At 33.5% G+C, this 27,529-nt stretch overlaps 4 protein-coding genes across 4 annotated transcripts; 2 read left to right on the top strand and 2 right to left on the bottom strand.

Moving 5' to 3' along the window:
* Positions 1 to 2,602: 2,602 nt before the first annotated feature.
* LOC106102561 (cuticle protein 3-like) lies at positions 2,603 to 9,155 on the top strand. Its single transcript, XM_013282079.1, has 4 exons — positions 2,603 to 2,653; positions 3,894 to 4,082; positions 5,821 to 6,019; positions 8,571 to 9,155. The coding sequence occupies exons 1-4, from the start codon at positions 2,645 to 2,647 to the stop codon at positions 8,657 to 8,659; spliced, it is 486 nt and encodes a 161-aa protein (XP_013137533.1). The 5' UTR covers positions 2,603 to 2,644; the 3' UTR covers positions 8,660 to 9,155.
* Positions 9,156 to 9,752: 597 nt separating this feature from the next.
* Positions 9,753 to 11,572, bottom strand: LOC106102247 (pupal cuticle protein 27-like). Its single transcript, XM_013281670.1, has 4 exons — positions 11,539 to 11,572; positions 11,048 to 11,285; positions 10,371 to 10,619; positions 9,753 to 9,935 (listed from the first exon to the last, which is right to left on the bottom strand). Exons 1-4 carry the CDS (start codon positions 11,545 to 11,547, stop codon positions 9,829 to 9,831), a joined length of 603 nt encoding a protein of 200 aa, XP_013137124.1. The 5' UTR covers positions 11,548 to 11,572; the 3' UTR covers positions 9,753 to 9,828.
* A 4,037-nt stretch (positions 11,573 to 15,609) lies between these two features.
* Positions 15,610 to 16,651, top strand: LOC106102248 (DEAD-box ATP-dependent RNA helicase 9). Its single transcript, XM_013281671.1, has 3 exons — positions 15,610 to 15,670; positions 15,973 to 16,324; positions 16,394 to 16,651. Exons 1-3 carry the CDS (start codon positions 15,662 to 15,664, stop codon positions 16,591 to 16,593), a joined length of 561 nt encoding a protein of 186 aa, XP_013137125.1. The 5' UTR covers positions 15,610 to 15,661; the 3' UTR covers positions 16,594 to 16,651.
* Positions 16,652 to 18,705: 2,054 nt separating this feature from the next.
* On the bottom strand, positions 18,706 to 19,849 carry LOC106102283 (pupal cuticle protein 36-like). The gene is made up of 3 exons (XM_013281710.1): positions 19,786 to 19,849; positions 19,158 to 19,530; positions 18,706 to 18,993 (listed from the first exon to the last, which is right to left on the bottom strand). Exons 1-3 carry the CDS (start codon positions 19,792 to 19,794, stop codon positions 18,788 to 18,790), a joined length of 588 nt encoding a protein of 195 aa, XP_013137164.1. The 5' UTR covers positions 19,795 to 19,849; the 3' UTR covers positions 18,706 to 18,787.
* Between the last annotated feature and the right edge of the window lie 7,680 nt (positions 19,850 to 27,529).

The following is a 27,529-nucleotide window of genomic DNA, read 5'->3' as shown; positions in this document are numbered from 1 at the left end:
CGAAGGTATAAGAATTCATTCAGTACAACGTTGGTATGCCAAAAGGAAATGCCGCACCCAAAGGTGAAGGTTATAGACCCACGATCGTCTTTTTATTTTAAGATCGTCTTTTGTTATTTTGAAAGTGGAAATGAGCGTTGTAGGTGAATAAAGCAACACTAACAGCTAAACTGAGATACATATAGTAGTAATTATGGGAGACCCTTAGTGTTGAAATAATTTAGGTGTTGTAAAAAATGTTATATAAATTGAAGTTGTCCCACACAAAGTACTCTGAACACAGTTGTAGACAATTTTACTTCGCAAGTAATCATAATTATCTTACAAATATTATAAATTCGGCAGTTCAGATGGATGGATGTTTATTACAGTTTGTAGCTTAAACGACTGAACGAATTTCGATGAAATTGGATATGGAGGTAGAGGATAGCCTTGCAGTATACATAGGCTACTCACTTTTTTTTTAAATTAACGCGGACGGAGTCGCGGGAAAGGCCAGTTACGTTAGTATATTAGTTAGCTAAGAAAAAAATATGAATTTTAATTTGTTAACTTGTCTATGAAAAATTTTAATACATTATCATTTAATACGTTATATTCATAGGTTGAAATAATAAAAGGAATGTGTGATATTAACTTTTTTTTTTAAACCGTATTCATATTTAACGGTGGCTTAATTTTTTTTAATATAAAACTTTTAATATACGTTCAGAATTTGTAGTGAGAGTTTATTTCGACAAGTCTGTATTATTATAAACAGGTTACGTATAGTTTATCGTAAATCAGATGGCCAGTGAAGACACTCCTAATGTGGAAATCTTAAAACACACAAATTAACTTTATAACCGTATACCATGTATGGTAGCGGCAGGTCGTGAAATCTATTAATCCACAAACTGCCTAAACATTATAAAATTTCAGCTAGTGTTTGAATGGATCACAAAGACATTTAATTAATTCTCAACAGTTCATAAATTAATGAAATTGAATACCTAAATAGTAAATGAAATATTCTTAATAAGATTTTGTAAAGTAACTAACTACCCGCGACGCCGTTCGCGTGGAATTAAGAAAAATAAAAGTAAGCCTATGTTTTCTTCCAGACTATGGCATACATATATGCCAAATGTCAAAAATATATTCAGATATTTAGGCTACAAACTCTAACAAACATACATCTATCTAATCTTTTGCATTTACAAAATTAATTTGATATTATTTCTTAGTTGCTAGTATGATTTCAAAATGATTATGTTAACAATTTTCCGGTGACATAAGTAACTAGTAAATATTATACCTAGCTACGTTCTAATAACCTTTAATAATACTAAACGTGAGTAATATACAAACAAACATGCGAACTATTAAATAATTGTCCGTTACGAACTGAAAAATGATAAAACAAGGCGTTAGATTATATTCGCTTCTGCAATATAACCTCGAAAATAACGCTCCCATATAAAAAAAGATTACTTATAATGGTATCGAAAATGAGAAATAAAAGGTTAAAATAATTTTAGTTATAACATAACTATAATAGTTGTGAAAATTAAACTGAGATATTAAGTTAATAGTTAAAAAACTTAACATTTCCAATTTGGATAAAGATAAATTAAATTAATTTATTTATTTATCAATTAAATTTAATTATTTTTCTATACTGTTGTAGTTAGAAACTCTTTAAGTATTAATTACTTATAATATCTTATTCAAGAAGAGATACTTCTATACTATTATAATAAAGCGTAAACACACTTCTTTGTTGCCTAAGATGTCAGCAATTACAGCATATTTTTGTCACGCTTTAGGCTATATATTTTCACGCCATGAAACTTAGGGGGTAAATATTTTGTATAAAAACCCTAATGTGGGAAAGAGACCATAAGTTGCTGCAAACATAAAGGAAGCAAAATTGCCATAGTAAGGTATTTGCTATTTTGACATTTGCAATTGTCAATTTGACAAATGAAAACAATTAAATAATTTTTTTTTGATTCCATGCGGATGAAGCCGCATGCGAACAGCTAGTAAGTTATAAAGTACTCGTTACTATTACTGTGTACCCCGTTTTATTAAACTATATTTGAGGTATTTATTAAGGAATCCGGATATCATTCTATACAGTAATTTTTCTTTGAAGCTTTCTTTTTACTGTATTTAAAAAAAAATAGTTGTAGTCGATAAAATTGCTACTTAAACACTTATCTGCATAAACTTAAGATAGGCAGAAATATGAGTTTTGTAAAAAAAAACGCTCAGTAATCGCTATAGAGTCTATAAAGATAAAAGTGATTCCCTAATTGAAGTTTTCTCTTACCAAATTTACAGTAGAGACTTGCTAACCATTAAACCAAAGAAATGGCGTTCAGTGAGTTGTAAATCTTTCTAGCTTTCTTTAGGTCAAAAGGTTAAATAACTCCTAGAGTCTAAAAAGTCTAAAATTTCATACACAATTGCTATGAAATATCAAATCTATTGAACCCGAAAAAAAAAGATGTCAAAAGTTCATTTTATTTATTGGGAAAAGTCGTAGTTTCATTATAAAGTATGAATTTTGTAACATACGGCGATGCGTATAAATAGGGGAGGGAAGGTACAACTATCATCATTCGAGAATTCACCTCCGACCTGTCAAAGCATCGCCATGCAACTGGTGAGTGGATATTCAGTGTCATAGATTAGACAATCATTGTCAAAGAATAAACTAAGGGATATCTTTATAGGATTATCAAAAACCATAACTTTTGTGCCTATTTTTTTTTATTTCAGAGTTTTGTAATAATTTTTTTTTTATTAATTAATTTCATGCGTTTAAATTAACTAAAGTGTAAAGAATTATTAAATGTTAACAATTTACGTGTAGAATTTTACAATATGTACATTACTGCTATTTTAAAGTTAAAAAGTTTTAACAGTCATAGACAAAAAATAGTCAACATTAGACAAATTCGTGAATAGACTGTTACAAAGACTGTCTGGGCAATTAAGTTTTAAATGACGCTTTTAAACATTTCACAACAGTCTTCAGTGATGTGTGAAACCGGAATGTGATGTTTATTAATTTTATTAATTAACAGATTAATACTAAAATGGTAACTTTTTTTATTATTGTGAGAAACAGACGATATTATATTAATACTAATATCATAATTTCGAAAGTTTAGATGGATGGATGTTTGTATCATATATCCAGAAAGGTCAAACAGATATCTCTAAAATTGGTCGTAGATGTAGAGCACAAAGTCGCGGGCAACAGATAGTACTATCTTAAATTCATTTAAAATAGACATCACATTTAGTTTATCAATTGTTTATTTTAGGTACAGTTTTTTGCGTATTACCTGAAAATGGATTGAACAAGAAATAATACAAGGAAACATTGCAACACCAATCGTAATACTATCGTAAAATTTAATATGTTCCGTTTAACGTAAATACTTTTAATAAATGCTTTATGTATATTTTTATTTAAAAAACAATGCTGTATTTTTGTCAAATCGATTGATGTCGTCTTTATGTTTTTGTTTGAATGCAAAATATGCTCGATTGTTAAAAAGTACGAGCGTTTATTCACAGAATGTAGGAGTTTTATTGTAGTACAGTTTACAAGTAGAATTAATAATAATTTCTATATAACTATGTTAATTACGTTGAATAGATAAATGACTGTAGATTATTATTGTCTATTTTATGATCATATTTATTGCATCTTTATCTTATTCATGTTTAAAGAATTATCTCGCATTTTTTAAGAGCCATCAAAAATAAGATATGTCATATAAAACACTAACTAAGCAGTAGAATATACCAAATCGAAGTGTGATCACACCACCGTAGTAATAGTTGTCAAATTGACACCAAAAGGTATTATAGCAAAGCTTTTTTATCCTTAGGTACTTATCGCCACCCTGTTCGGCATCGCTGCATCAGCGTTCGCGCCGTCCTATGAATCCAGCCGTCCTCAGGCGTCGTTAGAAAAGAACGCCCGCATTCTTGCTTACGACGCGGATGTCAAAGAAGATTCATACAGATTCAACTACGAAACTGAAAACGGAATCAAAGCTGAGGAACAGGGGCAAGAGGTAAGATATGAACTTTGAAATAGTTGATGAGTTCTAAATCATTACAATTTGTAGTTGGCATGCAAACAGATATCGTAACAGTCCGTCAATAAAAAGTTCTGCAACTCTTCTTAATTTTCAAGAAGAGTCGAAGATCTTGTTATTGAATGATTGTTACGATTAACAAACATTGGGACAGTTAAAAAAGTAAAAGTCTGTAAAAATCCATGTTGTAAATTTTATTGGCAATAGTCCTTTTATTTATTTATCTAGAAAAATTACATTCCAAATTACATTATCTTGCTTTTATGTAGCTACTTAAGTTGGACCTAATCCACAATAATGTCTGCAATAAATATTTAATTACAACAGAATAAGGATTCTCGAGTCATGGAAAAAAATGTTTGCCAATAAATGTCATGTGGCTGCATCACATAAATAAAATGTTAATACAGGTCAAAGATCAACTGAATCATGACATGCCAACCGAGACGCACCTGTATAAAATGCTAGGGTCACCATGATAATGTAGGACTGGACCTTGATGATTTTAATAAGATTTTTTTATTATGAACATTGTTGTTTTATCAACAAATAGTAATGACAGTGAAAAAGTAATTTATACGGCAAAAAAATTTTAGTTAAGGAAAATGTGACCCTAAACGAGCAATATAAAATTTCGTAAGCATAAACTTTACAAACGTCCTTCATATGATCTTTGGTAAAAGTTTTAATAGTATGCGCTTAAAATTTTCTTTTACCAAAATTTGAACATAAATTTAAATATTTAATATTCAGTCCCTTTTAGTATGTCACATGCAGTCACCCTAGTCAAAGACGATCCCATGTGTTAGATTGCAATGATGAAAAGGGCAGTGGCCAGCTCCGTCGACCGATATTCGAAAGGTCGAGTACATTATGCAAACGGCCTACTCCTAGATCTAATTATACATTCTCGACTTATACTTACTTTAATCAATCATTTTTGACAGGATGTTAAAGTTTACATTAACCTAGTAATTACGTACGAAGATATTAATTTAATGATCTGTTAACATTTGCACTTCATCTGTTAACTGTCACATCTAGTACGTGCCAAGGATTATCGTATGTGACCTATACATTGTTCAATATTGTGAACGAGATTTGACCCTGAATGAGTTTATGCCATTTTATGACAAGATTCAATTAGGTTTTTTGTCGATTGTCGTTTGTTTCGCAGCTATTCGACTGTTTAGTTGCGCAATAGAGTAGTGTGCGCACCTCCATATAAGATCATAGGAATCAAAGAAAGACTAAACAGTTGTGCGATAGTTTTGTCAAAGGTGTGCGCTCTCTTAAAAGAACTTGTGATAATAAACGGGGAAAAAATGGACGAAACAAGTAAAGAAATTTCGTAACAAGACAATAAAGATTTTAGATCTAAAGTAAATAAAAACATATGTTGTAAAGATAGTATTTATAAAAGTTGTACAGGCCTTGACTATACTTTTTAACATTTGCATAACGAATTATTCAACGTGTTATAGTTTCGTAATAAAAAGCCGATGTAATCATCATTAGGAAGAGTAAATTGATATGTGGAACATTCTAGATGACTTGAATGACGGGATCGTTCGAAATTTAATATCACATATGATACAAAGTTATTACGTGATTTACTTAACTAGATAACGATTTAAATATAATATAAAAAGTATAAAATGAAAATTATTCAATTAAAATGTTTTTCTAACAAATTTCTCAATTCACTTTCCAGGTCGAGGGTATCGAAGCTCAAGGTGGTTTCCAGTACACCGGAGATGATGGCCAAGTTTACGCCATCAGCTACTCCGCCGGCCAGGCTGGATTCCAGCCCCAGGGCGCGCATCTGCCTACCGCTCCCCCCACTCCTGAAGCCATCCTCAAGGCTCTAGCCCAGAACGCAGCTGATGAAGCCGCTGGTATCATTGACGATGGTCAGTATTATTAAGCAATTATTATTCTTGAAAAATCTATAGAAATCATCATCAACTTGCCCTTTGTGTGTGCTGGTCTTCGATACATTTCTATCGGCCGTCATATCTGAATCCACTTTCTTAAGCATATTCTCTTTTGCACAATCCATTCATACTTTTTTCGGTCTTCCTCTACCCTTGTAGCCATCCATATTCAATCTTAACAGATACTGGTTTGTGTCCCTGTCATCTCGTCGCATAACATGTCCATACCAAGCTAACCTTTTGCTTCTCAATTCCTCGACCACTAGCGCTACTTTCAATCTTCCTGTAACACATTCCTGACTTTATCCCTTCGTGTCATACCACACATCTATCTAAACATACGCATCTCAGTCACATGCAATCTTCTAGAAATGGATATGTCATAACTAAACTAGAAATTCTTCTGTCAGTGCTATGTAAAGGACAACAATAGTTCATCAATCGTTGAAACGTTATGTAGTCGAGACTTGCATAATGTTTGCTCGAGCACACAACAGCTTAGCTGTTTCAAACACATTGATTGAATGAACTATTATGAATCTAGACAAGTACAATTAGCTCTTTCTGTCTAAAGCTCATATATCTATGTCTTACTTCATTGCAAAGCTTGACTGCTTTAACTAAAGAACAGCACTAGTCCCTTCAAATACTTAAGGTTCTTTCTAGAAATCTCGAAATTTCTGAATTGCCAGAAGCAATGAAAATAACTGAACAATCTTCGCAATTTCTATCTAATCTGTTATCAAAGAACGTCGTAAATAACAGCCAGTCGATTCCTCTCGGCGTTTATCCCGCTTAACCGGCTGACCTATCACATTATACCGCCTGTATTGCAACGCAATTGGTGCGTAATGTGAAAATAATGGCTGGAATATACGCAAGTCTTGTTTGCAATATTAACCAGTAGATAAATAAGAAATTTAAAATGTGTAACTCATTTAGAAATTACAGGAAATTGACTTTTATTGTCTTTGCAATGGGATAACACGGGTTATAGAAAATGCTCTTGTACATCGAATTCCGGGTTTCGACAGTTCAAACAGTTGATCTCTTTTTGTCCTCCACAAATTAGATACGATAATAAGTGTCACAACGGTGGAATTTCACAACAAAATTATCCGGTTTTAATAATTTTTCAATACCTCCTCATCTGAATGCCTGGGAAGATGAATTTGTACAAAGATAATTGAATAGACTGTACGTACCGCGAATTGAACACCTCCGAAAACAATGCGGTTTTCTAGCATTATCAAATAACAATCGTGCGACCGCAAACTTGTTACACCACACCGAAAAATTATATGCATCTTTCACTATTGGCCTGTTAGGAACAAGTTTCGGCGATGAAATAAATACCTTTAAATAAATCAGATATTTCTATATCTCAAAAGAATTAGTAAGATATTACATAGATGGAGAAATTGTATTACAATCTACAATCAAGGATTCAATCGTGACACGATAAAAAATGTTATCTTGTACATTGATGTGATGTGCAGTCTTGGATGCACTAGATATCAATTGTATTTCTAGTTTATCCTTACTTTGAAGACTTAGATTGTGCCCCTTTGACTGAACTATCGCAAAACCCTTGTGAGATCATCGATGGTTTGGAGCCCATTCAACTTCAACCAGTTGAGCCGTTTTTAATTAATTTTCGCTTGTTCCAATGGTTTTAAAATGTGGTTCTTTCTAACATTCACGAATTTAAAATCCTCTTTCGCTTAGTTATAATAGTGATGTTCTTTCTGGTACAATTTAACAAAATGTGTTATTATTTTTATGACAAAAGAACGTTCCAAAAATAATAGGCAACATCCGTTTCACACGGTCTTTGTCCTTGCACCGGGAGTTAGGCTCAGTGATGTTACACACTGCACCGACCTTTGTGTATTGCACAATGACCTCTCACTCTGAATCACATTCATAGAAGCGGCAGCCAATTTATTATGCACCTTAATTTATCTTATGTTAATAGTAATAAAGTTGACATTACCATAATCAAGGTTATGTTTAGGTTGGTTAAATTTATGAGAAGATTTCAAATTATGATGTGCGGAGTTAGATTTAATGAGGAATGTAGATTGTGTTTTGTTTTTATGGAGTTTATTATAATAATGTTTGTATGCTCGTTAAGAGTTTATAATTTGGTTAACTTGAATAAGTAACTAACTTTGAACATAATTAACGGAAATTATATTAAATCTTTTTTTTACAAAACTAGCATTATTTAAAGGCATTATCATCTTTGTTCATCTGCATTAACCAAAGTAGTATAGATGGTAGAATTACTTTATCTTCTTAGCGCTATATGCCTTTATGGACCTTGGCTTGGTCCAGCAACGTTTTACATTTAAGTCTCAAACTACGGTCTTACAATTTGCTTTTGCAATTTTTTTCAGTTCATGGTATACATCTATCCACTGGAGCTTTGGTCTCTGACTTTTGTCTATTAAAAACTATAAAGACGCACTCTAAGTCTTAGATAATTAAGTTTTACGTCTGCTAATTTAATTCTTTCTTCCAGGTCAATACAACCCAGGTAAATACGGAGGTGGTCAGCAGCAACAATACCGCGCCCAGAGCACCGGATTCCGACAGGCCTACAAGTTCTAAGCTTAGCAATTGCCAGTATTAAGTTATCATCGATATATCTATCATGAAATTTCCGTTCGAAATTTAGAGTGACCATATTTAGATGGATTATAGGATATTCCCCAATCTAAAGAAAAACTGATTTTATAATTGCTATAGTATTATTTATTTCTGTGATGTCTTCAGAAGCTGTTTCTCTAACTACATTTAACTTGTCAATAGATATTTTAAAATTAATTTTATCCTATCTATTGATATTAACAATAATTAGTCTTTTGTTTTTGTTGACTTTAACTTGAAATTTTTCTAAGTCTTCGATATATGCTCGCTCTATATTTTGTGAATGAAAATTTCATAATAAATAACAATCTTTTCTGCCTTAGTAACTAAGAAAGAGTGCGTGATCATATAGTGTTTAATATTGGATAAAAATGTATTACCATAGTCATATCGATTACCAGTGAGAAAATGAGGCGATTATTTATTCTATGAATAAAATCTTTTTTGTAATTTCATACATTTGATATTTTATTTTTTACCCAAATAGCAAGCAAGCAAGAGACTTGCAACACAATTTAAAGGCATATCAACAAATAGCTGAAGATCATTATCTAGTAATATCTTTAAAGGTAAAACCTTGTGAAAATAAATTACTACTGCAAAAGTAGATAGGAAATAAATGACAATGGAAGAGCCCGATTTAACATCTTCGCACAAATGGGCCGACTCGCCCGGTGCAATACCACGACCACACAGAAAACAGGCGTGAAGTGGAAGCAATTCTGCGTTTCGTCTGATGAGTGTGGTGCCGGAGGCCTAATTTTAGTCCCTTTCCCTTTCCACTCTTTTCTTAAGAGGAAAGGATGGGAAGGAAAAGTGAATTTGACGGTGGAGGAGATGCATAGGAAGGGGAAATGTCCTCTTTATGTGCGTCTCCTCCCCTGTCAATTATAAGTAGGCAACGCATCTGCAATTGCGGATGTTTATGGGCAGCGCTCGCTTTCCATTTCGGTGGATTCAGTTGGCCGCTAGCTCGTTTGCCACCTTATATTATAAAAAAATGAGATTCTTATTTATATTTCAGATGTTAATATTTGTAAAGTAAAACTAAATCTGGTTTTAAATATTCTATTTATTAAATAATTGAATCTTTTATGTCATTTGATATTTCTATTTTATTGAATTGAACATCAATATGTGTAACCAGTGTTGGCGTTGAAATTTCCGGAACCGGGCGAGTTGCCTCCATAGCCGCTGCCAGGTCTGCGATTGCCCGATTGTTCTGGATGATACAGACCTGTAAAACATTACAGATTAAAACTATACAGTAATTATTAAAGAAAATTCATTCACAAACTTCGGAGACGATATTGGTGTCTAAATATTGATATAAGATGACATATTTAAGTTAAGAAATAATTCAGAGGTAAATTCCAAAAGCATGGCTCATCATAACTATGTTAGTTCTAGGATACAAATTAATAGAGAATAGAATATTATAGTAATTAAATAGAGAAAATTCCAAGACTATAGATTACTAGCTGTTACTCGCGACTTCACCCGCGCGTAATTAAAATATATAGGCAGTTACTCACCGATAAATTCCCTTCTAACAGTAAAAGAATTTTTAAAATTGGCTCAGTAGTTTTTGACTTATTTCAATATATACAAAAATACAAATCTTTCCTCTCTATAATGTAAGTATAGATAACTAGTTTAAAGAGCAAATTACCATCATCGAAAATTCCAGCTGCTTCATCCTTAGCATTCTGTTCTAACGCTGCAAGTATAGCTTCAGGAGTTGGAGGTGCTACTGGTAGATGAGCCCCTTGAGGACGGAAACCACCTTCTCCGGCTGTGAATGTTATGGAGTAAACGTTGCCGTCATCTCCCTTGTATGCGAAACCTCCTTGAGTTCGAGATGCGTCGCCCGCTTCTTCAGCTCGTATACCGTTTGATGTTTCGTAGGAGTAACGGAAACCTGGGAAGGGAAGCAACTTATACCATAACATATTTTTTTCTTAAACTATCTTCTTTATATTATCTAAATTTTTAAAGTACTAGCTTTTCCCTCAACTTCGTCTAAGTTAAATAAAAAAAAAGTATGTAACCTATGTATTCTCCCAGACATCTATGCCAAATTTTATCGAGATCTGTTAAGCAGTGTTGATTAAAAACTCTAACAAACACCTGTCAATCTAAACTTCCGCTTTTAAAATTATAGTAACGTTATGTATTCTATTGTTAGTATCAGTTACTCGTATTTCGAATAAACATACTGCAATAAAGTCAATGCATTTTTTATATCCTATTAATTCTATCCTATCTGCCTTTTTGTTGTTAAGATCAGCACTCCTCGTCTTAACTCTTCAAACAGCCTTCAATTCTCTAATAATACGTTAGACTTACCTGTTTCATCTATTTCCTGGATCTGTTGAAGAATAGCTGCATTCTTCTCTGCGGCTTGTTGAGGTCGTCTATTTCCAGTGCCGTAAGCACCGCCAGCTAAAGATCCTGTACTAATACTACCTCCTTGGTTTGGTGGTAAATAATTGTTTGATGGTGAACCTCCTTGGTTAGGAGGTAGATAGTTACTTGTAGGCAGTTTGCCTGCGGCTGCTACAGCAATGAACGTGCACAATACAATCTGAAATAAAAAAAAATGTTTGGTATTAGCTTTCACCCACGACTCCGTCTGCATGGATTTAAAAAACACAAAACTGAGTAGCCTATGTGTTCTTCCAGACTATCCTCTACATCTATACCAGATTTCATCGAAATCCGTTCAGCTGTTTAGACTACAAACTCTAACAAACATACATCTAAACTTTCGCACTTATAATATTAGTAAGAGTACGTTTATTTCACAAAAGATATGTTAATTTTTATTTAATACTTACAACTCTCATGTCGTTTATGTTTTCTACTGTGTTGACAAAGAATTGAAGAAGTACTGTGACCACGATACTAATTTTACACTTTTATATAAAACCCGAAAACCATTTAAAGTACCAAACTGGATATTATCGGATGACATCGATTTAATTAAACCTTGACTGTTCAATTATTTTCGGAAGAACTTTACTTTCGAAGAATGCGATCACATAAACAGGGTCATGAGAATATGTGCTTGCTTTTGTTCATTTAATCCTATCCCTACACATAAATGTGATCATACCAAGTCATACTATTAAAACATCAAGCGGTTTGGATGGATGTATGTTAGAAGGTATCTCCATGAAATTTGACATGCATGTAGAGCATAGTCTGGTAAAAAGCATAGGCAACTTGACCATTTGTTTTTTAATGGCCTAGTCGATGGTTAATTTGTGGTATAATACAAGGGATAAGAATTAATCAAGTTTAATGTGTTTAAATCCTTGATTTTATAAATTTAGTAAGAAAGATAATAAATTGAAAAGAATGAATGGACGAAACATGCATGTAAGGTAATGACTTTTAACATTTTTCAAATAAATTATGTTATCTGTTAATAATTTAGTAAAGCGCCATCTGTACACAAACTGTAATACGTCTAAGATTAAAATGGATAGTCATGTGATGAGTAAACAATTTGAGAAATTTATAAAAGATGGCGCTTTTTCATAATTTTAACATGGTGAATATTCTTAAAATTCTTTAGTTATTTAATTATCAGTCTCTCCTAACTACAAAACAATTTTGCATCAAATAAAATTTGAGGAGAGTACAAATTTCATCTGTACATAAAATAATTTAATTGCTTTGTAAAAAGTTACTTTCTGATACTGTATAGTAAATTGTATAAATTAAGCAAAATTTGAATTTAACTCACGGCACGACGTTGGTGGTTTTTGCAGACGCGATGACAGATGACAGATTAAAAAGCGGCCGCGACCGCTCCGATGAATTGACGACAAGAAGTTATGTAAATGCTATCACTAGATGGCGTTATAAGCAAACAGATACCAAAACCTTTTCTTCTTATTGGCGCTCAGTTAAGAAGAAGGCGCTATATTACCTAATTCGTCTTTAAATAAAGATGTCTATCAAATGTGGTGGTGAAATCGAGCACAAGAAAGAGGTGGCAATCTCGTAACTTGTAGAAAATAAGATATTCCTGTAATTAAAAATGTATGCTTTATCTTTGTTGTTGATAATGCTATTTTTTTTATCTTCTCTAATTTTGGTAACTTATTTATTTATTTATTATTACTTAATTATTTAACTATTAAACATATTTTAAACATTACATTTTAAACAAACTTTATTTTACCGTATACTTATAAACCTGTCTTATAATCTTATAATCTGTTGCACAAATTCTATTCCGTTTTATTAAATTTGTAATCAAATACCCTGTAACTAGTTTCGACTTCTAACCTACGCGGTTGTAATACAAGACAATCAGGTAAACGGCCTTAAACACACAATTTGTGAGGTGAGATTTGATATGTATAATTTTACTTCGACTTTTACAGGCGAGGTTGTACAAACCTTTCATTGGTGCTACATTGTAGCGACGATACCGCCCGTAAGTGAACATCGACAGTTTGTAATCTTACTAAGTATATTGTTCAAAAGGAGAATTTATTTCCGTTTTTTTTAATGTTGCAAACTTTCGAAGTCTAATCTTCAAATTACAGGAAGTTTTGTTCCCCCCTTTAAGTTGTAATTTAAATCACTGAAAGTCAGTCCGTGCGAAATAAAAAACATAGTAACAAATAGTAACTACATATGTGCCCAATTTCATTAGATTCTTTGTGCTGTTTTGGAGATACTTTCTAATAAACACCCAAACATTCGCATTTATAATACTAGCTTCGCCCACGACTCCGTCCGCGCGGAATAAAAAAAACAAATGCAAGTAGCTTATGTGTTCAACCAGACTCTCCTCTACATCTATGCCAAATTTCATCGAGATCCCTTCAGCAGTTTAGGCTACAAACTCTAACAAACATCCATCCAAACTTTCACATTTTTATATAATATTAGTAAGATATATAAGTCAGATCTGTTGGCAGTTTTTTTTTTAAACTAGTAATAGTATGAAATGACGATGTTCACGATCTTTCCGTGTCAGAAACTGCAGTTTAAAATTTTAGCACATAGACCCATGGGTCAAATCGCTTCCTGACCAACTACTGTGATTTGTTAGAGATGGATCGTCGGTTCGAAGTTGATACGAATGTTGTGTTTATGCAAATTGAATCGATTTATTAGATGACTACAATAAGATAAGATTAAAGTGCAATTTAGCATGAATTTGAGGTTATGTTTCTTATTCTTTGCTATTTAAATTACTATAAATTCAGTTATGTTTGTAATCTTAGAAGTAAGGACTTATGCTGTGTTGAAGTTTCAATTTATGTTCCCGTTACTAAGGGCCTGTCCCACCAATAGCTGATAGTCACTGAAATAGCTTAAAAATGACGTCACTGTCAGATAAGGGAACAAAATCCGATATTGCCATTACATATTTTACATGCCCGCCATGGCGGGACAGGCCCTTAGTGATTCATAATTGTTAGCTTGATCTGTGTTTTAACGGAATGAAACTCAAATTACGTATTCGGAAACGCATTTCATATATTTATCGAACCAGTAACACTAACGAATGGTTAAATGTACCTAAGATTCTAGCCATTGGTGTCTTGAGTCATAAAAAACTATGTTACAAACAGTACAATACAGTTACATTTTGGGTTCATATTGTACTAGCTTTCGCCCGCGACTCCATCCGCGTGGAATTAAAAAAAACAAAAGCCCATGTGTTCTTCCAGACTGTCCTCTACGTCTATGCTAAATTTCATTGAAATCCGTTCAGCCAATTAGGCTACAAACTCTAACAAACATCCATCAATTCATCTTAACTTTCGCATTTATAATATTAGTATGATAAAAGCTTATGAAATCCAAGTAACAAAAGATAGTAGTGTTTAACATCGTACTAATATTATAAATGTGAAAGTTTAGATGGATGGATGTTTGTTAGAGTTTGTAGCCTAAACGGCTGTACGGATTTCGATGGAATTTGGTAGATGTAGAGGATAGTCTGGAATAACACAGAGGCTACTCAGTTTTATTTTTTTAATCTCGCGCGAACGGAATCGCGGGCAAAATCTAGTTTTATATTATAAAATTATGATTGATTGGTCGTTGTCCATTTTTTTTCCGGAACAAAAGTTAAGTATTGCATCAATTAAGAAGAACAAAAAGTATGTTAAAAATCGTAACAAATTTATCAACACGTACAGACGGAAAAGAACAAACTAAAACTGGTTTATTTTAAACATGCATCGTTTAGTTAAATTAATAAAACATATGACTGAGAATTCCATAAGCATGTGCATTTAGTAACCGCGGCGCATCCTCGGGTAATCCTCGGGTATTGAAAGTTACACAGGAAATATATATCTATGTATCGTATGTCAATTCTATTGTTAAAGTTGGCAAAACTAAACTATCGTACAACCGTTTAGTCTCTTTTATTCCTATGAGCTTATATAGAGGTGTGTACACTACTCGATTTTTAGTTGTGCAACAAAACAATTGGGCTGCGAAACAATCGACAATCGCACAACAGCTATGCTATAGTTGCTATAGAACGCAAATATTCCTATTTCAAATTGATAAATTTCCATACATCCATTAACTACTAAACACAATATTAACAAATATCAAAACAATGCTGATAACAGATCGGACAGCTTTCGTATTAAAATCCATTCTAACAATAATTACGTTACTGAAATTAATTGATACTCTATCCTTGGTAATGTGCGTACTTCATTGACAAGTCGAGGTCGAGTCATCACGTTTGTGGATTAAAAAAACTATAGCAACTAATTACTTAAAAATACATATCGTAACTTGAACATAATCGTTCATTATGATCGCTATGAAACTATGACGTCAGCATTCGTGAGATGTTCAGGATTAGCTTCAGTTGAGGTATATATTGGGTCAATTCGTCTTACAGTATCACAGTTTTGTGTGAGCTTTACATTTGGCAGTACCTCTCCAACCAACACAAACATCAAAATGAAACTGGTAATCCATTTTACTATTATATTTTCGAATCCATTACCTGTAATTTTTATGAAAACATCTTCTCCTTACAGTATTTTACTCTCCCTTATGATCTTACTAAGTCCTTAATTACAGTTCTTGTTTTAAATTTCACCCAAACTATCAAATTAGAAGTAACAAACCAAGTAATATAATATTTGAATGTCATACTTGTAACTTTATCTGGTATATATCGTAGTTGCAACTAAAGTGACAGGTAAGTATTAATTCCAAGTAAAAATTCAGAAGCGAATGATATTAGATACTGATCTTTTTTTTTCTAGTTCATCGTCGCTGCTTTAGTCGCTGTATGCGCCGCTGGTCGTCTCGAACACCTCGAGCGCTCCTACCTACCTCCTGACAGCAGCAATTCTCTAGGATTCGCTTCTAGCCGTTCACAAAACGGCTTCGGTTCCAACGGACAGGGTAGCCAAGGTTTCGGCTCTCATAGTCCCTCTGGCAACTTCGGCTCAAACGGGAATTCTCATGGCGCCTTCGGATCGAACGGTGGTTCCGATACTGGCTTCGGTTCAAACGGCAATGGATTTGATGCTGCCACATCGAACCAGTACTTGCCGCCCAATTATAGCTCAGCTGGGTCTAACGGCTTTGCTAGAAGCGGATCATCTTTAAGAGGTATGACTTTTAAATAGTTTTGCTAAAGTGAAAGTGCTAATTATTTTAATACTGTTTCTATTTTCACAGCTCCTAGCACCCAGTATGGTACTCCATCCTTTGGCAATAACAATGGATTTGGAGCACAGGGTGGTTCTCAGTACGCGCAGGGCCGTACTCAGTCCGGTAGTGCCGGCCCCAGCAACCAGTACCTCGCGCCTGCTCGCTCCAACTCCTTCCAGAACCTCCCCCAGCAGGACTTCGACGAGCAGACCGGCTACCATTACTAATTAAATATACTTTTGTGAACGTTTAGGTAATGTGACTGGGCTCTCATGTTATTTGTATATAAATAAATATAATTACTCACATTACATATATGGATTTTTATTAAGAAAAAGAAGTAAACCCTTATATAAGTTGTAACTTAGTTTTACATAAGAGGCTGAAAACCAGCGCGGCCTTCAGTGACAAGCTGGACATCTAGACTGGCTGTATCAGCTGAGCCTTTTCCTTTTGCCCGGGAACTGATTTTATTTGTTTTGTATCTTTTTTTTTTGTTTTATTTATAATTTTATTTTTATATAAATGGTTAGATGTAGATGCCAATGTCTTACACGTGTTTACTAAAAGGATTTATTTTCAAAAATGTTAATTTAAATACAACATTTGGTCATGGTATTATGTTTATAGGGTGAACTAGTTCAACGTGCTTATTAAAGTAATATGAAATAGGAGTAATGTGTACGTGAGTAATGGTCCTCGTTAAATCGAAGCCAAGGTTACTGCGGAAACCTCATTAGATGTATGGATTTATGGATGGATGTTTATTAGAGTTTGTAGCCTAAACGACTGAACGAATAACGATGTAATTTGTATATTAGTTTGGAAGAACACAATGGGCTACTCATTTTTGTTTTTTTTTTTTAATTCTATGCGGTCGTAGTCGCTGGCAGCTGATAATGGTATTAGTTTGTGATGTTAGATGTATGGATCGATGGATGGATGTTTGATAGAGTTTGTCGCCTGACAGATGAAACTTATTAATTACGCAATAAAGTCAAAGTTAAAACTCAACATCATTGTATGAATTTAAATATTTTTTTGTTTAATATGATTTCATTCATGTTAAGATAATTTTATACATTCTGTTGGAAACAAATTTATTACCAAACTCTACGTACATTCCTCGTTTTGCGACATTTAAATCGTTTCTGATAAGTAGTCGTAGAATAATCGTAATGTTTCTTGACTACACCTTTCATTGATTGAATTAACATAAATTCATCTGAAATACTAAATACTCTGTGCATTCTACTCGTAAAATCGTCAGCGAACGTATTATTAGAATCAATAAATAAAGCCTTCCATCATCTGTCAGTTCTAACTGACAGTTTAAATTGAGTTGAACTGTTCAGTTACAACTGGCTTAAAATTTTCATAGAATGTCTAAAATGAGGATGATGATGCCTAATTTTAGTCCCTTTCCCTTTCCACCCTATTCTTAAGAGAAAAGGATGGGAAGGAAAAGTGGATTTTACAGTGGAGGAGACGCATAGGAAGGGGAAATGTCCTTTTTATGTGCGTCTCCTCTGTCAATTAAGGGTAGGCATCTGCGATTGCTGATGTTTATGGGCAGCGGTCGCTTACCATTTCGGTGAATTCAAATGGCCGCTTGCTCGTTTGCCACCATATATTATAAAAAAAAAAATGCAGACCCAATACGCGCTTTAAATTCAGCAATGAGTCTAAATATAATTATAACATTTTTGCATAACCCACTCAAGCGAATTCTCAAGTACCAAACACACTCAAAATCTAAGAAAAACATTCTAATTGGACGATGTCAAGCAATTAGTTTATAAAACTACATCCGGACCTGTAACCTTGATTTACAAACATTTTCTATTGACAATTCCACATTTCGAGTCGAATGTGTTTTTAAGTTGATACCGATTGTAAGTTTAGTCAAGGTCATCAGGTTAGTTCATCATGTCTTCGAAACAAGATATACCATGTTCAATTTTAAACTAGCTTTTGCCCTTGACTGTCGGCGCATAGTTTACAGTTAACTAAGCTGTATGTTCTTCCAGACTCACTTCAATATTTATACCAAATTTCATTGGAATCCATTCAGCCGTTTATTCTAGAAACTCAAACAAACATCCATCAAACTTTCGCATTTGTAGTATGAATATGATTAACAATTAGTAACCTCAACCCTCTGAGACGATGTCAATCATCTAGGAGATTAAATCGTCAGCGTTGTTAAATTAATTTATGTCGATTACTATAAAAATAGCATTGGTTCAATTTCTATTGTCATTTAATATCGGGTGATAGTTTTGTCCCTTCGATAAAAAAGTATTTTTAAGTTATCAGGGAAGTAAATGAAAATATAATTATTAATACGAGTAAATATATTCAAGTATATAACATTGAAAGAATAATCACATTAGCTAAGCGGTTACAAAGATATATGCACTAGTAATGGTAGCCAGTCTGCTCGTCGAAGTTCTGCTGGGGAACGTTCTGGAAGGAGTTGGAGCGAGCAGGCGCGAGGTACTGGTTGCTGGGGCCGGCACCACCGGACTGAGAGCGGTACTGCGCACCCTGGGAATACTGAGACCCACCCTGGGCTCCGAAACCGTTGTTGCCAAAGGATGGAGTACCATACTGTGTGCTTGGAGCTGGGAAGGAAGAATTCAAAATAAGAAGAGTACTTAATAAATTAAATGAGAATGACCAAATCTAGGAATCTCAAAATAGGTCAACTAGTTAATAAAAAGAACAACAGAAGATTATTTGTTGAATAGTAAGTTGCCATGGCAACGCTTGTAGAGTCAAATCATACCTCCGATAGATCCACTTCTAGCTAAACCGTGAGATCCAGATGAGCTGTAGTTAGGTGGCAGGTACTGGTTAGATGTGGCAGCACCAAATCCGTTGCCATTTGATGAACCGAAACCATTGCCGTTTGAACGGAAACCAGCACTGGAACCACCGTTCGATCCGAAGGCGCCATGAAAACCGCCGTTTGAGCCGAAATTGCCAGAGGAACCGTGGGAGCCGAAACCTTGGCTTCCCTGTCCGTTGGAACCGAAGCCGTTTTGTGAACGGCTAGAACCGAATCCTAGAGAATTGCTGCTGTCAGGAGGTAGGTAAGAGCGCTCGAGATGTTCGAGACGACCAGCGGCGCACACAGCGACTAAAGCAGCGACGATGAACTTGAAAAAAAATGTTGAACAGTTATTTTACATGTTAAACAATTAGATTTACTTGAGAACTGAGACAGATATGCTTCATACATTGGTCTATAATAGTTTTAATAATTGAAAATAAAGTATCTAAGAGTTAAATACTTGTTAAATAAAAGCATATAATGGTCTGATTTTTCTCATTTATATAGTTTTAAAATTTATTTATTTGCTAAATAATATATTTACACAATTCAGAATTAAAATTCATAATTAAATTATTACCAGTTTCATTTTGATGTTTATGTTGGTTGGAGAGGTACTGCCAAATGTGAAGCTCACACAAAACTGTGATACTGTAAGACGAACTGACCCAATATATACCTCAACTGAAGCTAATCCTGAACATCTCACGAATGCTGACGTCATAGTTTCATAGCGATCATAATGAACGATTATGTTCGAGTTACGATATGTATTTTTAAAGTAATTAGTTGCTATAGTTTTTTTAATCCACAAACGTGATGACTCGACCTCGACTTGTCAATGAAGTACGCACATTACCAAGGATAGAGTATCAATTAATTTCAGCAACGTAATTATTGATAGAATGGATTTCAATACGAAAACTGTCCGATCTGTTATCAGCATTGTTTTGATCGATGCCGATTTTATAGCTAATGGATGAAGTTGAAGACAGGTAATAAGTATTTATTTCTAGAGTTGTTTGAAGTTACCATTTTGAGTTGCAAATAATTTTGGCAGATCTATTGTTCTTTATTTATTAACCAGAATAAAAAAATTACTTCATATACCACAGATGCATTTGTTACTTAAAGGCATATATGTAAATTTATAAAAGCATTTTAAAATTAAATCAATTAAGAGATGTAATAAAAAATAAATAGTTTTGTATATATCTTAACTTTTTAATAATCAGGAATGTAACTTTTTTGGTTAACTATAAGCATTTTAAATGCTTTCCTCTTAAACAAAACATCTACGATCTTTAAAAAGTACGGGGTATATCATGTCTATGGTAAAATGTGAATAAAAACATTGGCAATAAACAGTGTGAGAATACGTTCACTTAAAATAATATTAATTGAAATACAATACATAAAACGCAATATCTATATCTCCTAACAAATATAGAGTTTCAAGGCGTTATAATCTAGTGTTGAACACGCCTGAATTATTTTGCGACATAGAGTATCAAATTAATAATAGAGCGGGCATTCCAAATACGAATATGAAAGGGTAAGTGATAAACGAAGATGATTACGGCGTGAGGACTAAAATGACGATAGATCAATCTGAACTTTTAAAACCTGTGTTGAATCCACATAGAGTAGTTAGGGGATTATAGATGGTACTAATTACCTTACAAGCGATTTTAATACATGTTAATAAGCATTTTTTTTAATATATGGGCGGCTAGATATATGAAAACAATTTTACCTAATAACTATTCAGAGAATACGGTTTTGTTGGCATTCTTACACAAATTGTATCTCTTTGTTTCGCGAGTACAAACGCAATCAAATACGTGCATAGACAATGAAAAAAAAATATAAAAGTATTCATCAAACGTGAACTTTAATAATTCATCAAAACAATGCTTTTGTTTGTACTAAAGCACGTTTCAAATTAATGATGCATCAAGTTATCGTAGACGATAACCGTGAATTTCCGCTGCAAACATATCGTTATCTCAGTTTCTTCAATGAGTATGACAGGGATGGGAATATTAACTTTTGATACAAGTTTCAAATGTGGTTAATTTATGAAGTCACGTGCGATTCCTTTACAATTATTTATAGCAGATACTCCTGCAGTTAAAATTACTCCGAAGAAGGTTCAAATTAATGATTTATTTTCGATTGTCAGCAATATCTACATTGGCAGATATATGTTAAACTTGCTATTGGCAGCGACTTCGCCCGCAAGGAAATAAGAATTTATTCTTCTAGACTGTTCTGTATTTGTGTTATATTTTATCAAGATCCGTTAAGCCGTTTTAAATACGGCATAACCTCCATTATCTGTATATTAAAAGCATCATATCTTACTAATATTATAAATGCAAAAGTTTAGATGGATGAATGTTTGTCAGAGTTTGTAGCGGTTGAACGGATCGCGATGAAATTTGGCATAGATGTAGAGACTGGAAGATGACATAGGCTACTCTATTTTGTTTTTTTTTTATTCCACGCGGACGGAGTCACGGGCGAAAGCTAATTTATAATATTGAAAGCATTATTTCTGCATTATTTTTATGAGCTGACTTTGAAGCTTGAAATAAATTAAAATAATAATTATTATATGTTATATTTATTATTTAGAAAGGATTGTTCTAATACAATTAGGGTGTTAAAGTGTATACCTTGAGAAAATAATTAACATAAAGCAAGCAAGTCACGGCACGAACGTAATTGGGATCATTGACTACAGCATCACGCAGCCCGTCCCTTACACCGGGTGTGTCACGAGCTTAACATAATCATAATAAATAATTGACTATCGATCGTTATTCACCTCAAGTCGTGAACCAATGTTAACCAAAACAGAGAGACTATTCAATCTATACTAATATTATAAAGAGGAAAGATTTGTATTTTTGGATTTGGGTGTGTATTGAAATAACTCAAAAACTACTGGACCGATTTCAAAAATTCTTACAGTGTTAAAAAGCTATGTTATCACTGAGTAATATAGGCATTTTTTTTAATTCTACGCTTGTACAGTCGCGAGTAACAGCTATGGTAGTTCAATATAAATTAGGTATGCCTAGAAATGTAACTTGTCTAAAATTTACGTTTGTCGCATTAAATGTTTTCAGTTCACTTGATCAAAGTCCTAGGGTGATACTAAATTATCCTCTTTTATTATATTTTGTCGGTTTAAAATCATTAATTATTATTTATTGTGTCTTTATCGCAAAAAAAAAACAAACAATGACATTAAAACATTTGGTAGGTAATAATTTTACTTGTTATAAATGTAAGTTACGTATGTCGGAATTACAAGAAAACAAATTGAATTAATATCAATTTTAGCACACGAGCGCCATGCGGCGTTCTTGAGCACTTCTTGGTAGGTGCACACTAACATTGTGTATCGTAGTAAAACTCACGTAGGCAAGTTTTGTAAATAAATTTAAAAGATTAATAGATTTATTTATAAAGTTACAAAATGTCTTTTAATACAATTGTGGTCGATCGCCTGGTTCCTACACTAGGCTCTAGGACCGTCTTGTAGGAGCCAGGGTTCTTCCGTCTTAGTGCTAGGTTTTTTTTTAGAACACTAATATAAATCTAAACAAATTTACAATAAAAAAGGTTGTTTGTGAATTCAAATATTACTATGTATGCGTGTGTTAGTGTGTGTGTGTGTGTGATTTCGTATGTGTATATGCGCTAATGTATATATGTGTGATTATGTAAATTTATGTATAATAATTATACAAAAGCGAAACTTTAGATGGATGTTTGTAGCCTAAACGGCTGAACGGGTATCTATGAAATTTGGTATAGATGTAGAGGGTAGTCTAGAAGAACACATAGGCTACTCATTGTTGTTATTCTTTTAATTTCACGCGGACGTAGTCGCGTGCGAAAGCTGGTGATAAGATAAAATTATGAAGTTTTGTAAGTTTATCTCGCCCACAAGCGATCAAATAATAGTAACTAATTCTGATAACGAGCCGCTTTATGTTTGTATCGGTTATTTTTTTATTAATAAATATAACATAACATAACGTCATAACCACCCTTGTCCCTGCAAGGGTTATATGCGTAAGGCATTTACCCACGAAAGAAAATGTTTGTATAGCTATCTTCTTATATTTAAATTAAGGGTAAGCAACTCATCTGCAATTACGGAGTTGTATGGGCAGCGGTCGCTTCATTTCGGTGGATTCAGGTGGCCGCTTGCTCGTTTGCCACCTAATATAAAAATAATAGATTTGAATATGTTTAATTTTAACATCGTGAGTATTAAAGGCAATAATTTTAAACATTATTCATCCTATTAAGTACTTAATGATTATCCTAAATAACCAATTAATTCGACTCTTATAAAAAACTCAAAATCACTCAGCGCCTGTCATGTTTCTAATATAAACGGAAGCGTCAGTTGATTTGTCTGGCTTTTTATAAATTTATCTTACAAGTAGTTGATTAAATGTTTTCTTAACACATAATGGCATCATCTTGAATCAGATATACTTCAGGAATAAATTATATTAACTTAACTATATTATAAAGAGGAAAGATTTTTATTTTTGTTTGTGTTGAAATAACTCAAAAACTATTGGGCCGATTTTAAAAATTATTTCACCATTAGAAAGGTAACTTATCTGTGATGAACATAGTCTGCATTTTTGTAAGATAATTTTAAGATATGTTAAATATCCATATTAATAGTCTTTTAGTCCTTTATCTCTTAAAACTTATTTCGTAATAAGTTTTAAGTCTACAATGTTTCTATTTAAAACCTATAATTGAAACGTGAATGAAACATTCAAATTTGTAGACATATAATTATTAAAAATTATATTCGCTGTTGAATCTTCAACACGGAACCGTTTAGATTATTGTTAATAATAATTTTAAAATTCACGCCTGTACTATACTTTTCATAACCTTAAACTTGTCTTAAGAACGTGAACTCTTGAACTTTTTATAACAATATTTCATCATAATCAACTTGCCTTTATCCCTACTAAGGGTCGGCATAATATGTGCTGTTATTTATTCCATTTCTATCAGCCGTCATAATCCACTCACTTAAGCATATCCTTTCACACAATCCATTCATACTTTCTTCGGTCTTCCTCTTCCTTTGTTGCCATCCACATTCAATCTTAACACTTTCTGGTTTATGTCCCCATCATCTCGTCGCATAACTTGTCCATACGCTAACCTTTTGCTTCTCAATATCTCCACAACTGACGCTACTTTCAAACTTTCATATTAATATTTACTATAAAAAAAATTAACATCTGTAATAAAAAAAGTCGTTAAATGTAAGTTTTACTTTATAGAGACAAAACGTTTATTACTATTAATATATCAGAATTCCTCATTAATTAGTCAATATTATTTTTAATAAAAATATTTGAACCACTTGCAATAAACGATTTTAATACATGATACTCTTAATTCAATTAAATTGAAAACATGATTAAAATTTTTGAAAACATTGAAAACATGATTAATTTTTTTGAAAACATTGAAAACTTGATTCAAATTTTTAAAACATAATAATTGACCTGTTATTTTAGAGTTATAAATTAATGACTATACAACTTAAATCGTCTTCAACATTCAACACTATATAAGGCTCTTGTAATCCATTTTCTAGTCTATTCCAATACAGTCAAGATCACGATCAACATGTCTGAGACCGTGGGAATATGGAAACGCATGCATGCATAATTTTACATACATTGCATATAATCATTGACAATCTATGTTCTAATATTCTGGATGATTGAGATGAGTATTCTAAAATTACATTTAGTAATAGCATCAGTAGAAATTTAAGTGTTAACTCAATTGTAGGGTCAGCAAATAGGAGACAGATCAAGAAGTAAGTGTAAATATTCTCTTTATGCGTCTCCTTCTCTGTTGATTAAGGGTATGTAACGCATATACAATTGCGGATGTCTATGGGCAGCAGTCGCTTCACCATTTCGGCGGATTTAGGTGGCTCCTTACTCGTTTGCCACCTAATAATAGATATTAAAAAAGTAGTATATGGCACCTATCAACCGCCAAACCGTTCACGTCCTCGGTTTTAGTATGACCTGTGAGTCGGTGGGTCTATGGGTGATGGTGAATGGATATTGTAGAGTCCGCAGCTGTAATTCGATAACGTCACTATGTGACATCTATACTAATGTTATAAAGAGGAAAGACTTCTATATTTGTATGTATTAAAACTATTCTTCTTCTTCTTCTTCCTTAGCTCTACAGCCCTTTGTGGGCCTTGGCTTGGTCAAGTAATTTTTTCCACTTCGGTCTGTTAGTGGCTACCGATTTCCAGTTTCTTATGCCAACATTAATAAAACTATTACTTCACCAATAAATAGCTACGTTATCTCTGAGTAATACAATATTTTTTTTTAATTAATTTAAAGACGTATATGTTAATATCTTTATTTTACATCATTCGCCTTACTCGCTATAGTTTTCTAATCTACTGATATTCTTTTTCGACTCTGACATGCGTAGTCGAGTCTACGCATGCCAGTTACATTGCCACAAATTTATTACAATTTTTATTTTTCGCGCAGACGAAGACGGGTGCAACAGCTAATCTACAGTCTGTTGGTTAACTAATTGCGAGGATCATGCCCTTGTTCCTCAGGGCTATATTCTTAAAAGAGCTTGCACCTCAGTTAATTTCTTCTAACGCAAGACAAACAAGTGGGTTTTTAATCTTAACATCATGCAAATCCGCATGCAAATCTTGCATATTCCGATCTAATCTGTAACAATAACATTGCAACGCTTGATTAGCATTCAAATCAAATTGTGGCATCAACTCTGCGAATGCGTTTATACAATGGTCCCACAGTACGTGGTTGTACCATACACGTAAGACCGTGCGCATAACTTCGAATACACTACCGAACAACTGTCGTGCGATTGTCGATTGTTACGCAGCAAATTCAACTGTTTAGTTGTACAACTAAAATCGAGTAATGTACGCTCCATATAAGCTCATAGGAATCAAAGCGAGACTAAACATTTTGCGATAGTTTACTCAAAGATGTGCGCGCGCTCTTATTTGCAGCAGATTGATAACCTCTATGGTGCAAAGCCAATAACTTTAACCTTGTAAGATGTTTGCTTTGATAAAGTTCGAAGGAAACAATATTAATTATACTAGCTTTCACCCACGGCTCCGTTTACTTGGAATTTTAAAAAACAAATAAGGGTGGCCTATGTGTTAGACTACTAAAAATAAAAAATATAATAGCAAAATTTTAAAACTATTCTAAAATAAACTAAATATAAATCAATAAACTTATCTGGCTCTTCGTCACTAAGATTCTAGTCACTTTAACAGTGTTAGTGCCCGCTTTAACATCTTAGCACGAATGGGCCGGCACGCCCGGTGTAATACCACGACCACACAGAAGACAGGCGTGAAATGGGAGCAATTCCGTGTTTCGTCTGATGAGTGTGGTGTCGGAGGCCTAATTTAAGTCCCTTTGTCTTTACCACCCTTTTCTTATAAGGAGATGATGGGAAGGGGAAGTGGATTTGACGGTGGAGGAGATGCATAGGAAGGGGAAATATCCTCTTTTTGTGCGTCTCCTCTTCCGTCGTATAAGGGTAGGCCACGCATCTGCAATTGCGGACGTCTATGGGCAGCGGTCGCTTCGCCATTTTGGCGGATTCAGGTGACCGCTTGCTGGTTTGCCACCTTATGTTATAAAAAAAAAACTTTGTTGACTGAAGCCCTAAGCTATAGTATTTTAATCTCACTTCATTGGGCCAAAAAAGTTTGTCGCACTATAATCTTGTATCATGTCCACGTTCGGTTAGATTTGGATTCCTTAACAACAAAAGCCTTGGCACAACAACAGTTTGCATCTGTCATCAGTAGATCAAAGCTCCGACTTCGAGGTCGCTTCATAAATAGTCATAAGGCTCATCCTAGCCCTAAAAGGAGATCGAAACCTAAACGGGCAGTCTTTTTGCTTTATTCCTACTTTGGTGTTCAACCTAAGAATTCCAAATCATTAAGCAATTGCGTAAACTTACTTGTTTTAATTATGTTGTTTAAATTACATTTTTTTTGTAACTAGGGTTCGCCCGCGACTCCGTCTGCATAGAAAAAAAATAAAAGACCTCTGTTCTTCCAGATTATCTTTTACATATACGCGAAATTTCGTCTAGATCCGTTCGGCAGTTGAAGTAAACTCTAACAAACATCCATCCATCTAAATTTTAGCATTTATAAGATTACTCTAAATACCAAAATTTATTATTCCCTTATTTCTTACTAATGT

The sequence above is a fragment of the Papilio polytes genome, unplaced genomic scaffold (genome assembly GCF_000836215.1).
Source record: "Papilio polytes unplaced genomic scaffold, Ppol_1.0 DF823923.1, whole genome shotgun sequence".
NCBI classification, from domain to species: Eukaryota; Metazoa; Arthropoda; class Insecta; order Lepidoptera; family Papilionidae; genus Papilio; species Papilio polytes.
The sequence above is the reverse complement of the archived record's forward strand: the minus strand, read 5'-3'. Positions and strand labels throughout refer to the sequence as shown.

Coding starts and splice junctions, on each gene's coding strand:
- LOC106102283 (XM_013281710.1), bottom strand. Junction 18,994..19,157: donor TAGAAGTGGATCTATCGGAG/GTATGATTTGAC, acceptor CTTCCTTCCCAG/CTCCAAGCACACAGTATGGT.
- LOC106102248 (XM_013281671.1), top strand. Junction 16,325..16,393: donor AAGCGGATCATCTTTAAGAG/GTATGACTTTTA, acceptor CTATTTTCACAG/CTCCTAGCACCCAGTATGGT.
- LOC106102561 (XM_013282079.1), top strand. Junction 4,083..5,820: donor CTGAGGAACAGGGGCAAGAG/GTAAGATATGAA, acceptor TTCACTTTCCAG/GTCGAGGGTATCGAAGCTCA. Junction 6,020..8,570: donor CGCTGGTATCATTGACGATG/GTCAGTATTATT, acceptor TCTTTCTTCCAG/GTCAATACAACCCAGGTAAA.
- LOC106102247 (XM_013281670.1), bottom strand. Junction 10,620..11,047: donor CCAGGAAATAGATGAAACAG/GTAAGTCTAACG, acceptor TTCCCTTCCCAG/GTTTCCGTTACTCCTACGAA. Junction 9,936..10,370: donor AGCTGGAATTTTCGATGATG/GTAATTTGCTCT, acceptor AATGTTTTACAG/GTCTGTATCATCCAGAACAA.